Raw genomic sequence first — 16,005 nt, 5'->3', positions numbered from 1 at the left:
AGTCACAAGCTATTAGGTCTAGCTTCTCAACACAAAGCACCCCCGTCCCTTCCACTCTATTGTCTGAGTGGAGCAGGAATAAAGAAAGGGACATATGCTGGATGTCAGTCCAGCTGTCAGCATCTGTCGTTCCTCAGCCAGATGCTCTGTGTACTGGGAGGACAATCCACCCCTCCCAGTCAACTGATCTTCAAGTAGGGAGGAGCTGTGTTGTAAATCTGCCCCCCCGTGATTGCACTGGAGAATTATGACCACTGGACTCATGAAGACCACATAGGCATTTTGTTTTTAGATGGAACTTGGCCAGTGGTTTGTGCCTCAGTTACCAAAAACACCTGCGGCTATAATGGCACTGGTTTAATTTTAAGTTCACCTGATGGGATCACCTTAACCTTGAGGATACGTTTTGAAAAACAGGGCTGCAGATGTGTGCAGATGTTGAATCAACGGCTGCTTTACCTTTTCTCTGGGCCGACGTGTCTTAAAGTTACATATTCATATTTAGTACTGTTGCACTGTAGAGCCTCAGGTTCGCGACATATACAAGAACAGGTTGTTGATCAGGACTACTGGAGGATCAGCTCTCAAGTTAGAAGAAATGGTGACCAGGTCTAATGTTGTCCTGTATAGTGGCTGTCAATTTGTCCAGTGGAGTGATCTTTCAGTAGACTGAATAAGGACTAAATGGATGATTTGGCTTTATCTCACATATTCTTCTGATCCATCATTTATGCTATTGATCATGGTTTAGTCTGATATGAAGTGCAGAAAAAATGATATCCTATTAACTGGAATTTGGAGTTGCAAAAGGTAATATGATATGTTACTGCATATACTCTGAAATTTCACTTTGTTTTCACTTAATTTATTTGAATTGCTGAAGGAATCCGAGATGTGGGTCGCAATAGGCATGCTGTGTTGTATATCAAGATGAAAATATGCTTTTATTATAATTTTATTGAGTTGATACAGCATGCACCCCATCAAGCTCACCCACTGATCAAATGTGTCTTAAAGTTTTCGGATCCTGATATTGTTTTCATTGTCCCAGGGAAAAATGTGTCACAACCTGTACGTGTTCATGTAATACATAAAAACATACACACAATGTAACCTGGATGTGGACCCTTATACACACACTTTATATATTCATGTCCCTGCATATATCCTCTATATGCAAACACTAAATACCAGAAGTGGAATGGTGTTTGGATCTGTTGCCTATTCATGTTGGATCTTTTCAACTTCCTCCTCCTCCTACACTGGCTCTTCCTTCTCCTCTTCGATCTCCTCCCCTTTGAGTCCTTCCCCCCGTTGCCTCCCCCCTCCTCCCCGCTGCTGACCAAAGCTTGACTCAGGAGAAACAGAGGCAGATGTTCCAGGAGCACACGACTGCCCTCAGCCCAACCCCCCAACACCTCCCATTTGTACTGGATCAGCAGTTAACCCCCGGAAAGAATTGACCATACAAGCACGCACACACAGATACAAAGAACACCGCTGCACAAATCTGTACTGGCTCAACAGTTGTCCAACTGAATGAACAACACACACACACACACACATATATACACACACACCAAGTGCTGTCCAAATCCCCTCAGTGTCCCTGATAGTAGCCACCCTGGGGTCAGGCTTGGTGTCAGCGTCCAGGGCCCAGGGTCTCTCTGGGCAGCTGGCCTGGCTAATCCTGCTGCTGGAGGCCACTGGTTCTCAAACTAAAGGCCAAGGACCCCTGGAGGGCCACAGGGCAGGGATCTCAGAGAGCAGGGAGTGTGCGATTTGTTCAAAATGCAGGGTTTTTTTTGTTTTTTTTTTCTTGCTTGCTTTAAGTCCATTAAACATTAAACATTAAATTTCATGGTGAAGCGAGAGTTTAACTGTGACAACAAAGACGACTCATCATTACAAATTAATCTTTTATAAACACGCATTTTGAAAACTAGTGGACGTTAGAGTTTGAATTTTAGTATTTCAGTCATGCAACTAACAAATATTTTCAATTGATATTCTGATCATTTTTTTCCTCAATGAAGCAGTGACTTGTTTAGTATTTAAAATGTCGGAAAATGGTGAAAAACCATCAAGCATTGTAATTTCCGAAAGCCAAATTATTTGTTTTCTTTGTTTTGTCCACAATCAAAAATAACATGTGACAGAACTTTGTTCATCCTGACGGAAACTGTTGTGCAGCAGTTACGGCTTTAGATAGAAAAGAGCACAAAAATAAATAGTGTAATGCAAGACCTTTCAATTTAATATCGCTAAAGTAACAGAAAAACTGCAAATCCTCTCATCTGAGATGCTAGAAGTGAGCAACGTTTGGAAATTTGGCTTGCAAAATGACTGGAATGATCAATCAGTTATCAAAGTAGTTGTTAGTTGATTATTTGACAAGTTGTTTCATCTTCACACAAATGTAGTGGAAGCAGTGGAACAAGCACTCGTGTGAAACACACAGAATATGTGAGGCCAAGGTGGAAAAAAAAAGTTGACGTTTAAGAGGAATCTTCTAAATAGCAAAGTTCAAAATGTAAAATTACACAACTTTAATTCAGATTTTATACATATTTTCCAATTATACGCTCTGTCTTTAATAAAAACATTAATGATGGCACAGACAGGCGGTCACAATATCCTACATGTACTTTAACACAGGTAAACATTATGTTCACACACTGAGGTTAACAGGTGGTGTGAGTTGCTACAGTCCTGACTGGGATGGTCCTCAGGTCTCTGTGTATCAGATGGGGAGGGGACACGTGTGTCTCGAGTTTCTGACATCACAGTGTTGCTGTTGCTGGGGGAGTCTTATCCATCAAGCCAGAGGCCCAGCCAAAAGACTCTCCCCTTATCATTATAATCAGCCTGGAGACATCTTCACCGCATCATCTATCTATCTATCTATCTATCTATCTATCTATCTATCTATCTATCTATCTATCTATCTATCTATCTATCTATCTATCTATCTATCTATCTATCTATCTATCTGTGTGTGATGGAGCAAATGCATTATGTATGCAATGAATCAGACCAATGAAACAACATAGCAGCCCAGGAATTTGTCTAATTGAATATGGGTCTCTATTCAGCCATTCTTAAACCCTTTCAGCCTGGGCCCAAATTAAATATCTCAGTCAGCACCCTGGCTAATTAAAACCAGTATTCTTGTTGTGCATGTGGGAACTTGGCGTAGAAAGAGTTACGTTTGTTCTGGCTCAAACTGAACGATCCAGAGTCCCTGTGAACTTTGATTTCTATAACTGACCAGACCAAAGGCCGCCACGTAATGTGCAACGGTGTGTGTGTGTGTTCGTGTGTGTGTGTGGGTAGCTGGTGTGATGGCAATATTGTGGAGGTTCCCACGACAGCCATCCGTCCATTTCTTGGCACGAATGCACACACACACACACACACCATATGGCCACCTCATACCCCTTGCATGCCTCCACTGTGATTTGGCCCAGGGACCCATCAAGCAACTAGTAGCTTCACCTACAAAGGCATGAGGCCTGTAAATCAGACGATGGGGAGAGAAATAAAGGAGTAAGGGGAAGAGGAAGGACAGATAGATGGGAGGAACAGACTGATAGAATGAGGAGGAAGAAGGAGAGGATATAAAAGGAGAAATTAAAAGGCTTTATAGAGAGAGACAGAGATGAGGAAGCCGTTTGGTAGTTGGTTGGTGTTGTGGTGTTTGGTGAGCAGATGGCTGGGGCTCGAGGAGGGGCGTGTCTTGTCCTCGCGACCCTTCACAAATCACACGGTTTCTCCCCCGAGGGGCTCGCGACTCGCCGTTCAATAAGAATCAATGGGAATTACTTCGCAAGAGAAAGGGATGAATGGGCGGCGGAGCGCGAGACCTCATCCTTTGTTGTCCCCCTGCGTGTCACGGGGCTCCTGGTCTCACACACACACACAGGGACACACGCGCGCGCACGCAGTTGCACGTACACACATAGACAATAGAAAAGCACTTCAGTTAAACAATCGGCCTCCAGTTAAACAATTTTTTAACCTCACACGCGCGTACACGCACACACGCACACAAAGAGGGGGGTCAGATGGGAGGAGTTTCTCCCTTTTGCTGTTTCCTTTAGACACAATTAGAGAATCTCCTCTCATAAATGATGTTTTAGGGGAAAATGTCGTCTTGATGCTGGTGAAGGAGGGGGGTCACTTTCCATCTCATCATGCCTTTCAGTCACGCTTTGCTGGCGTAATCGGAAAATGTGTGCCACGTCATGGTGATGAATGACTGATAGTATATTGGCCTAATACAGAGAGGGAGAGAAAGAGCGCCGGGGACCTCTGAAAGTCGCGATGAGTGTAAATAAAAGGCTTCAAGAGAGGGATTTTACGCCACGCCACATAGGAGCATTGTAGGCCATTGAGAAGAGGGCTGAAATCAACTGGTTAAATGAAATGAGCAGCTCGGAGCGGCGTCCTATAGCTAAACACACATACGGGTATCTGGAAAGACTGTGGCAGGCAAGAATAATAGTGTTAAAGCTTAAGGTTAAAGGCCCCTCAATCAGCCTCAAGGGGTGTAAAGAGCACATCACGGACACGCAACCGCATTAAACACAGGCTGCTCATTTATCTATGCAGCGACCACTGCGGCCAGGCAGCGCCATCAGACTTACTCAATGGTTGGACGACACCAACCCCACACACACACACAGCAACGCACCAGCACTGTGTGTGTTGACATGATAGGCTGAGAGTTGCCCATATGGGATAAGTTAATTGTGGTGTGTGAATGAAGGCCCTGTGTGGGGACAGCAGCAGACCCAAAACAGTGATTCTGTGTAGAGGGAGCAGCTTCAATTAGAGTTGTTAATTAAGACCCCCCCATACGTGTGTGTAAACATCAGAAGTGGCGTACTTGTCCTGCAGTGGTAATAATGCAATCATTCAGACAGGAGACCCTTTCTGGATCTATGTTAAAATGTGTTGTGAAGGTTGAGTTAACCCACCCAGCAACTCGCCTCCCACCCTCTCATCTCTTTTATTTCCTTCTTTTCTGTGAACAGATAGCACTGACAGATTGATTTTTTTTTAAATTAAAATCTCATGAGGCATTAATGGCTCAGCAGCAGATTGAATCGCAGAACAGCAGAGCGCACTGGCCTCTGTTTAAGTTCGATGAAAGGTGGACAATGCTCATGGTATACGAGCATCTTCAGTTACTTCACAGCCAGAGATAAGCTCATAATAAAATCCTGCCAACAAGTGCGAATTCTTTGCCCACATTTTTCTGCGGATGCACACAGATATGCAAATGAGACCGCGAGTCCATGTGTGGAGTCAATGTTATGTTCTTTCTAATGTAAACAGAGAGCACTTTCAGGGGTTTCCATTGTGCGCAAGGTAGCTGTAGTTGTGATGTTTTATCTCTTGTGCTTGTATGCAGGGAATGTGATATTTTATTGTCAGACATATTCTAAGATTATACTGTTTGTGTAACCGGCCATGCTCTCTCTCTCTCTCTCTCTCTCTCTCTCTCTCTCGTTCTCTCTCTCTCTGGTGCTGTATTATTGTGGGAGAGCAGGTGCTGCCGGCCCTATTACCATACAGCTGAAAGCACAAAAAACTTTACTCCCTCTATCCCCCGCCCCCCTCCCCCTCCTTCTCCTCACAAAGTCCCTTAATGACAGCCACGCGAGTGACACACCAGCAAGTCTTTTTTACTGCCTCCACCAAAGAGCAAGTAAAGGAAATACCGGGGCATGCACGCAGTGGAAAAGGTTCAGGTGTGCTGGCCTGCAGCCAGCGTGTGCTCATGTTTGGTGCGTCTTGACGCACTTGGTTTGGATTGTCCTTCAGAAAATGTTTTACGTACAGCACATAAAGCTGGTCTTTATCCATTTCAAGCTGTTCAAAATATAATGAAGGGCTACAAACACAGTCAGTTAACAGGACTTTGGAAAGTGATTGCCGTAAACATGGGGTATGCAGTGAATTGCATGTTTACGCGCGTAACCATATTCTTGGCATTAAGGTGAAATGATAAAATTATATTGGATGCTATTTTCTACAGGAAACGACACGAATCGATAGATCAAATGCTGTTTATTTACTATTAGATTAGTAGAGCAGGACGCCAGCATTTATAGTGATTACACATTACGTAAGATGACATAAAATATAATTATATATATAGTGCGCGCATGTGGAGACGGACTTGGACAGGCATGGTATGGGGCATAAAACCAAGAAATAAAGATAAGTGCGAACAGATCGACCTGTTTTGGGGGGTGTGAACATGCGAAGTCCACGACAGGGGTAACACCATAGGAATGCGGCGGAGCAGATGGCCGTTGTAACGCAGTTGGGACGGCCGGCTGCCGGCTGGCCATGCAGGGAACAGGCCAGCCAAGGCTTAGCGTAACCCCAGATATGAAGAGCCACCGTCCGACTGGCTGCTGCGTATATAAATCAGTTGATGCTGCGATGTGGAGGATTTCGTGCAGAGGTTAAAGAATTTGTCGGAATGTAAATGGGCCCCGTGTGTTGTGTTGCGGAGGAGGAAGGCATCAGGGGAAGCAAGGGGTTGTTGCACATTTAACAGCTCACTAGCCATTTGGTCTGTCCCTTTGAGAGAAAGAGAGGAGGGGGTTGGGGCGGGGTGGGGGGGTTTACAAAAGTTGTGCGCACCCCCCCTCCTCCTCCTCCCCTCTCCCCTTTCTTTGTGATGGCCCCGGGGCGGACTTGTGGTGGTGGTGGAGGGAGGGGAAGAAGAGGAGCAGAGGGGCTCATTTGCATCTTATTACCGTTCGCCTGCTGGCCCGGTATAAAACCCTGTGCAGGGCAGGAGATCCATCAGACATACGCACTGTTACACCGAGAGAGGCAGAAAGAGACGGAGGCTAGGATCAGCATATCATTATCAATCAAGTGGGAAAATAAACAAGGCCATCGAGAGCTGCCTCTATCTCCTACAGCCACTGATTGGAATTAATTCTCTGACATTTCCATCGGGGATTTCATTCACGCTTCTCCACGGGGATCCTTCTGCTGAGGAATACTTATCACTGTAAACCTTTTTTGGGTATCTGTCAAAAACTCGTGCCTCGCATGGGGAAATAGAGGGGCAGACGACAGACGCACCGGAGGAAAAGTTTTTCCTTCACCTTCCCTCCTGCGCGTCACGAGTTCACCTTGACTGTGACATAACGGAAAGCTTTTAAAACTTTCTCCATGATTGTTTGAGCCGGGCGACACGGACCTGTGGAGCTTTCACTGCTTGTTGAAGGGCTGTCAACACAATGGGACGCCTGTGTCTGCTCCTGGTTGTCACTCTCTCCCTACTCACCTGCCAGGTAGGTTCGGTAATAGTCCGTAAAAACACTGCAGGGTTTTACCGCGCACGATGTGCGTGTTTGCATGCTTTCTGTGGTTGTAAAATACGTTTTTAAAGTAAGCATGAAGTATGCTCGTGTTTCCAAACACATGAAGCAACCTGTCTCAAACACGCCGGACTGACTGTGTGTGTTTGTGTTATAGGTGCTGTGCTCCGGAGTTTTCGAGCTGAAGCTGCAGGAGTTCCTCAACAAGAAAGGGGTGACGGGGAACGCCAACTGCTGCCCCGGAGGCTCTGCCCATCCGCAGGGCCAGCACCAGCAGTGCGAGTGCAAGACTTTCTTTCGGGTTTGTCTGAAACACTACCAGGCCAACGTCTCCCCCGAGCCTCCCTGCACGTACGGCGGGGCTGTGACTCCCGTCCTCGGCTCCAACTCCTTCCAGGTGCCGGAGACCAACGCGGACAGCTTCACCAACCCCATCCGCTTCCCCTTCGGCTTCACATGGCCAGTGAGTGTTGATACGCATCGTATGAGGGATATTATTTGTACTACTATTCCCTGCAACTTTTCCTTCTGTGCGTTTAATTGATAGTTTTGGTGTAATGTTTGTGTCAACTGGTTTATATTACGATTAGTTTCACATTTTTAAGGAGTATTGAAAACCTGTAGTTATTTTAGCCGTATATCATTGGGACATTTTAGCTTTGAAGAGTGCAAAACGCAACAGATGCTCCCAAACTCAACACTTGTGAGGGTCTTTGTCAGCAGTGTGTGAGAGGGGCTATTGTAGTATTTCTGTGCTCTTTGGTAGGATAAAACGGGGAGGGGAGGAGGGCGTGTTTGTGTGTGTGGAGGGGGGCTGTTTTCACCAAACGCTCCTCTCCTCCGACCAGCCGTGGTGGGAAATTTAACATCCTCTGAGTTGGCACATCATTGGCAGCGCAGCGTGAAATTCCGCCTCGTTTGGTTTTACGGCTGTGTCAGAGTGTGATAGTAGCAGGGGTGTGAAAAGGGAGCAGGTAGTAGCCCTTATTAGGCCCCTAATCAACACGGGAATTAGGCTGTGAAGTTTATTGGGAGGCCTCCTAATGGCCCTCTGCTGCTCTGCGGAGGGAGGGAGGCGTCCAGGCCCAGCAGCTGTTGACTCTCTCTGTCTCTCCTCAGGGGACGTTTTCACTGATCATTGAAGCTCTGCACACTGACTCCCTGGACGACCTGACAACAGGTGGGTGGCAGCCACAGAAGGCAGCAGTGTAACTCAAAGACAGGCCAGAAGGCTAATAGCGGCCTTGTTTTCTCCCAGTAGCATGTTTTTCACTGAGTGCTCAGCCATCAGTGCTGAACAGGGCAACCACAGAGTTTGATGAGGGTTTCAGCTTCTTCCCCTTTAGACCAGTATGCTGACACTCCAGTCAAGAGCAAATTATATACACTTATTTCCTACACACACAGATTCCTTCCCAAATACATGGCATGTTATTTGATTTGTCTGGTCTTCTATATTTAAACTGAAATGTCAAAACACCCAAATATGCTGAAAATTAAAGCAGCCTGTCATAAAAACCTGTAGATTTGATGATAAATAACTTGATTTGAAGACATTTTCCATTTGTCACACTGCTAGAAAAAAATCTTCTCTTTAACACCACACAGGAAAAAGGCTACTCTCACTGTTTGCAGGGGCCAGCTGACATTTGCACCAGTAATTGAGATATTTGCTGTTGTTATCTTTACGTCTTGCTCTTATCACTGAGCTAATGATGACTAACTGACCACAGCACGAGTGCGTGTGTGTGTCTGTTGGCCGCGGTGGAGATACTGAAAAAGCTGGCAGACACCAGGTGTAACCTACAGTCTATTTGTGAAAGGAGGGTGCACAATTCACATCTTAGAAGTTTTTATTCATACAGCAGCATCCAGCGCTTCACTGTCTGGCAACCATCTTAAAGTCTATTACTTCTGGGACTAAACCACCTCCCCTAACAAAATATTAGGTCAAAAATAATTCTAAATGTGTGACTGTCTTTCTATAGAAGGCTGAACAAAGAAATTGTAGTTATAAAATGAATGCAAGGTCTAAAATCTAGTAGGCAAATGAGCTTTAACCAATAATTTATGACAATGACAGGATGTCACCACATCTCATCCACTGTCAGAACATGACTCTTCTGCAGAACATCGTGATGTTGGCTTCCAGTCGCAACACATACAATAATAACATTCACTGACTTCTGCAGACAACCCGGAGCGCCTGATCAGCAGGATCACCACTCAGCGTCACCTCACCGTGGGAGAAGAGTGGTCCAAGGACATGCAGACAGCCGGCAGAACTGAGCTGCGTTACTCCTACCGCTTCCTTTGTGATGAGCACTACTACGGCGAGGGCTGCTCCGTCTTCTGCCGGCCCAGAGATGACGCCTTTGGGCACTTCACCTGCGGCGAGCGCGGGGAGATCATATGCAACTCTGGCTGGAAGGGACAGTACTGCACTGAACGTAAGTGGGTCTGCTTATTAATCCGACACCTGTTGTTCAGGTTGCATGAAGCAACACGAGGACGTGTCTTAAGTGGGGCGTAGCAGGGTCAGAGAAGACAAAAGTTCATCTAAGTAGTATTGGGCTAGTTAATATTTAAATTCACTGACAGGTGTGTGTGGGATAGGAAAGGTGAAGGAGCAGCACACTCAGTAGTAGTAGATGCTGATGTTTACATAAAGTGTCTGATCCCACAATACTGGCTCAATAATAATGCAGCTTTACATTAGGTTTGGCTTAGAGAGGAGCTGCTCCCTGCTTAAAAGAATATTATTTAACCAGTTACAAACTGGCACTGATGAGGCAGAGAGTTTCCGAAAAGTTTCTAAATTACTTTTCAAGTGAATCACTTGCCTGTCTTTATTGTTTAGGAGCTGTTTTCCACCTCCTAATGCGGGGCCCGTGTGCAACAGGCGTCAGTTAGTTATCCCATAGCACCAGAGGCCTCCATTCTAATGAGCCGCAGTGGCTCCTCAGTAATTCACACGCCGCGTGCCTTCCATTAGACCACTGGGGCCTCCTCGCCTCAAACCTCCTCCCCGATTGGCCAAGTGGGGGTCCTGTATTGTTGCGGCTCGAGCTGGTGATTGGCCGAGCGGGGTTGTGCATTGTTGTGGAGGGGGCAGCTGCTCGGTGAGAGGAGACAATGGAGCAGCTGTCTGGTGGTTAGCTCCACACAGACCAGCTGGCCCTGGGGGGAGGAGGAGGGGGGTGAGGAGAGACGGGAGGAGCGGAGGAGGGAAAAGCAGAACATAGAAGAGAAGAAGAGAGGAGGAGAAGAGAATGGGGAAAGGTTGATGGAAGAGGAAGGGAGGAGATGAGGCTCAGAAGGAGGAGGGGAGTGGGGGAGAGGAGGAGAGGGGCCAAGGGTGAGAAAAGGGACTTCTGACCCACAGTCAAGGGGAGAAAGGAGGCTTTGTGTGGGACGCTTCTGTGTTGGAGAGCAACCATGTTAAAGGAGAGGGCTTGTTGGCTGGTTCCCCGGTTTGGTGACTGAAGCTGCTGTAGCTCCCTGTAGGCTGTTAAAGCTGAAAGGTAACTTTCAGCAACTTTCACAGCGCTGACACATTTCAGCCGGTGGTCAGGGATGACCTGGTGACCCCTGATTAACCTCAAGATTTTATCATTTTCCACTTTGACAGCTGCATCTGGTCCAGAGTGTCTTCAACCACCGAACATGAGCCACAGGCCTCTTTGTTTATTGGCCCCTATGACAGAAAAGTACAACAACAAAGGGGGAATGAAAGAGACTGTAGACCGACAGGCAGGCAGGCAGGCAGGTAAACAAATTGGAAAGACAGACAGGCAAGCAGACGGGTTGAAAGACAGGCAAACATATAAGAAGGCCGGGGCGCCACCAGACAGGCAGCGCTTTGAAAAGGCCCTCTGTGAATGGGAGACTGATGGAGGGCAAACATGTTTCCAACACTGGATTTCCCATGATTCACCTGTCACTGTTTGTCCCCTCCCTGCAGCAATCTGTCTTCCTGGCTGTGATGAAGAACACGGCTTCTGTGATAAACCTGGAGAGTGCAAGTAAGTTACAAAAAACAATGAAAGTTAATTGTTCCATGAACCATAACTAGATACATAACATCTTTATCCTGCAAAACGTTTTCTCATGGTTGCTCTCTCGCGTTGTCTCGTCGTGTTCCTAGGTGTCGCGTGGGCTTCAGTGGGCGTTACTGTGATGACTGTATCCGTTATCCAGGCTGCCTCCATGGCACCTGCCAACAGCCCTGGCAATGCAACTGCCAGGAGGGCTGGGGTGGGCTTTTCTGCAACCAGGGTGAGTTTACTGAGAGATTTAATACTTTGTCGGGTCAGTCAACCCTTTTTGTTTCACTTCTAAGCTGTATTGTTTCTAAATGTTGCTTCTTGTTGATGTTTCCAGATCTGAACTACTGCACACACCATAAGCCTTGTCTCAATGGAGCCACCTGTACCAACACCGGCCAGGGCAGCTACACTTGCTCCTGTCTGCCCGGATACACCGGTGCCAGCTGTGAGATCCAAGTCAACGAATGTTCTGGAAACCCCTGTCGCAATGGAGGCAGCTGCACTGTGAGTATCAATCAAGACAACTGACAGATTGAAACAAGTATTTTTGTGGCAAGCCCGTGTGTAATTACTGTTTACATTATTTCCAATATAGGACAACGATAACAGCTATAAGTGCACCTGCCCACCTGGTTTCTATGGCAACAACTGTGAGTTAAGCGCCAACACCTGCGCAGATGGGCCCTGCTTCAATGGCGGGCGTTGCGCCGACAACCCTGAAGGTGGCTACTTCTGTCAGTGCCCGATGGGATACGCTGGCTTCAACTGCGAGAAGAAAATTGACCACTGCTCCTCCAACCCCTGTTTAAACGGTATGTTGTCCTCCGTGTTTCTAAGTTAATCTACACCCGCAATTAAAGCTAGACCTGGAGTTAAGATATCTGGAGACTAATCCTCTGTCTTTGTCTCAAACCCTCTCCCCCCCTGCAGGTGCAGAATGTGTGGATCTGGTGAACTCATACCTCTGTCAGTGTGCTGAGGGATTTTCAGGTCTGAACTGTGAGGACAGCAGCAGTATCTCTGGATACTGCCTGTCCTTCCCTTGTGAGAATGGTGGCACGTGTCAGGAGGAAGTGAGCGGCTACACCTGTACTTGCCCTCCAGGTACCTATGGCAGCACTCAACAGATGTGTTTTTTGTTAACATTATTTGTTTTTTATGTTGATTAGTTCTATTCTGGACTCTCAAACCCTGCTTCTCTCGCCACAGGGTATACTGGTGAAAACTGCAGCTCCCCCATCTCCCGCTGCCATCACAACCCCTGCCACAATGGAGCCACCTGCCACGAGCGTGATGGTCGCTACGTTTGCGCCTGTGTGCCTGGCTACGGCGGTCACAACTGCCAGTTCCTCTTACCAAAGGTGCCCAGGGTTCAGCCAGTCGTGGATGGACCGGATCGGCGATATTCTTCCCCAGATCGCGACGACGTTGTAGACGAGGAGGATGACGACAGCGGATTCCCCTGGACGGCTGTGTGTGCCGGCATCTTCCTCGTTCTTGTGATCCTGATCGGCTGCTCAGTGCTGGTGGTCTACATTCGGGTCAAACTGCAGGAGCGGCACAGTCACCACGGCGACAGTGTCCACAGTGACAGCCACGAGACCATGAACAACCTGACAACCACCAACAATTGTCTCCGCAGTGACAAGGAACTGGGCACGATGATGACAACGTCAATTAAAAACACCAACAAGAAGGCGGATTACCATTCAGACCTCGCTGGGTCACTGGGTGGTCTGAGTGGAATCAGCGGGCTCAACGGATCAGAGAAGAACGGCTTTAAGACTCGCTACCCCAGTGTGGAGTACAACCTGGTCCACGAGCTCCGGCCTGAGGAGCTGTCGCTGTGTAAAGAAGAGGGCGGCAATGAGCCAGAGGTTAAATGTGAAATGCTGGATGAGTCTGACTCAGAGGAAGACTACAGGAAGAGACATAACAGGTACGCAGGTGTTGACATATGCACACATAGGTATACTGCTTGGACATTTAGATTTCTTAAACTCAGCTAATGGAAAATACATAGATAAACTGCACACTTGTCAGCCTAAATGGAATGAAAGCATGTGTTGTGTGAAGGACAGCCCTCTCAATCTGTTTGTGTTCTTTGTCCCACAGCGATGCATCGGAAAAGAAACAAGCAGATGAGTCACCAAGCTGCAGCGAAGCAAAATATCAGTCATCCTGTGATTTGAACTGTCACGCGGCAAGTGATCTTAAATACCAGTCAACCAGTGACATCAAATACCAGTCAACCACTGATGTCGAATACCACAGTCCCAGTGACAGCAGGTACCAGTGTACCACCGACACCAAATACCAGTCTGTCTACGTCATGTCGGACCAGAAGGATGAATGTGTCATCGCTACAGAGGTGAGTACACACAGAGAGGATTATCTGCCTGGCAGTTATATACAGAATAAACTGAATACCTCCGCCTCCCCACTTATAAAAGCACACTAAACCCCGACCTTCTCTTTTACAGGTATGATACCAGTCCAAACAGACCAGTTTCCTCTGGTGGATGGCGGTCCACACGCACCAGCCCTGAGCAGTAGAGCTCAGCTTGTCTCCAGGAGGTTTTACTCCTGCTGTTTGCTGCTGTTCCCTGGGATTTACCAGAGGACTTTGAGCCAAGGTGCTACTGAGCCAGAGGAGTCAGTACCGACTTGGCAAGGACTTAGTACTACAGTAGTACTACGGGTGTTTTTCAACCTTCAATGGATGTAGGTCTAATGCTGACTCAGTGCTACGGATGAAGTACCAGAAGACGGCGATAGCACTAGTACAAACTCTGTACAGAAACAGTGCTGAATGAGAACTCATGCAGTCAGATGGTGATTGCTGGAGAACTGGTCGAGAGCTCATTTGATGTCTGTTACAGTAGTGGAAGATTTACTACGCATACATGGATGAACTCTTCTCCCCTGATAACCTATGGAGTATTGACTTGGATGTTGACCGATGATATTGTAGTACTGTGGAGTACTGATTGAATGAACAGTGTAGTACCTTTGGAGTACTGAGAACTTTTGAAGTACTGTTGTAGTACTGTTATGTGCTGTGGTTTTACAATGCAGTGTAAAAGCTGTCGTGGATATTGGACAGTTCCTGTTCTGTGCAGTGCCGCAGAGCCAAAGATGAAGTACTAGCCACAGTAGAAGTACTTCATTAGTATTGCAGCTGCAGCTCTTGCAGTCTATTTACTGTTAAGAATTTATTTGAAAACATTTCAATTGGAGCTTTCCTGGCAAAACCGAACCAAATGAACAGCAGCTGTACATCTTTGACTCTGCAGCACTGACAGAGACAGTGTTGGCTGAGCTGGTTCTCAGCAGAAAATAGAGAACTGAAGACTCCAGTAGTGACTGCAGATCGATCCAGCATGGATCCTGTTGGGCCATACTGGCCCCCTGACCCTTGAAGGTTGTGATACACAGGGCAATGTTTTGGGCAGGGCAACTTAGGAAACACAACAATCATCATAAGAGAATGAGCAAAGGAAGAGACAGTAAAACACATCAGACAAAACATAAGAGAAGCGTAATTATCCAGTTACATATTTTTTCCTGGATTACTTGTTTGAAATGACTGTTACTCAATATTGAAGCAGCTACTAGCGTCAGACACAATGTATTGACCAAATAACCTAAAAAAGTTGCTCAGTGCAAAATCATTCCAACATCTGATGATGCTGTTGTGTTTCCAAGTAAGCTAAGCTATAAATGACTAGTCATAACTGCCAAGACCTCATTGCACTATGGAGGCGTGTGTGTGTGTGTGTGTGTGTGTGTGTGTGTGTGTGTGTGCGTGCATGCATGGGTGCCTGTGTGTGGTGTCAAATGTATGCACTGCCCACTCCCGCTCCCTTCACTCCCAGTCTTCCACTATTAGCCAATTGAAGGACACCATCACCCTGCCTGCCCTTGGTTAGGATCAGTTGTTTTTATTTTATTTGTTATCTAAAGAAAGATGTATTCTTTTAATTTAATTATGTAATTATTTGTGTTCCATACTGTTGTGATTCTTTTTTGTTAAACCTGTCATAATTTAAGTTGGATTGTTTTTATTTGGCAGATAATGTATGTATGTAAGTATGTATGTATGCATGTATGTGTTAGGCACTTGAGACCCCTGTGACTGTGTTGTATTTAAGAGAGAAGTCGTATGTACAGAGCCTGTCATTTTTATTACTGGAAAACAGCGCAATATTTTTCCAAAATAAAAGAGGAATGAAATATAGCAGAACTGCTGTTGAGTGATTTTTTATTTCAATGTGGTTTACATGCACTTGAAGAACAAATAGAACTACTAGGGCAAATAATCAACTCCCCGCTGTGTGTTGTGACACTGGCAGTGGCTTCACCTGACAGTAATGGGCTGGATGTTGTATATATAGTGTGCACAACTAATAATTTAGATTAATTAAGTGGATGGCAGAGAGAGCTTTGCATCATCACAAAAGATGCTCTGACAAAACATTACCAAAAAGCTGCACTCATGTACAGCCATTTCTACATGTGTAGTTCCCTTAAAGGGCAATCTAACAAATTCAAGCTGAAGCATTTATTGTCACTAAGTGATAGTGTGTTGGCATTTGCAT

General features: G+C 46.3%; 1 protein-coding gene across 1 annotated transcript; it reads left to right on the top strand.

Moving 5' to 3' along the window:
• The first annotated feature begins 6,968 nt into the window (after positions 1-6,968).
• LOC121604306 (delta-like protein D) lies at positions 6,969-15,603 on the top strand. Its single transcript, XM_041933793.1, has 12 exons — positions 6,969-7,328; positions 7,513-7,818; positions 8,475-8,535; positions 9,548-9,805; positions 11,320-11,380; positions 11,503-11,633; positions 11,739-11,908; positions 12,000-12,216; positions 12,335-12,508; positions 12,614-13,343; positions 13,520-13,775; positions 13,888-15,603. The coding sequence occupies exons 1-12, from the start codon at positions 7,275-7,277 to the stop codon at positions 13,891-13,893; spliced, it is 2,424 nt and encodes an 807-aa protein (XP_041789727.1). The 5' UTR covers positions 6,969-7,274; the 3' UTR covers positions 13,894-15,603.
• Positions 15,604-16,005: the final 402 nt, after the last annotated feature.

Source organism: Chelmon rostratus, chromosome 1 (assembly GCF_017976325.1).
Source record: "Chelmon rostratus isolate fCheRos1 chromosome 1, fCheRos1.pri, whole genome shotgun sequence".
Classification (NCBI taxonomy): Eukaryota; Metazoa; Chordata; class Actinopteri; order Chaetodontiformes; family Chaetodontidae; genus Chelmon; species Chelmon rostratus.
The sequence above is the reverse complement of the archived record's forward strand: the minus strand, read 5'-3'. Positions and strand labels throughout refer to the sequence as shown.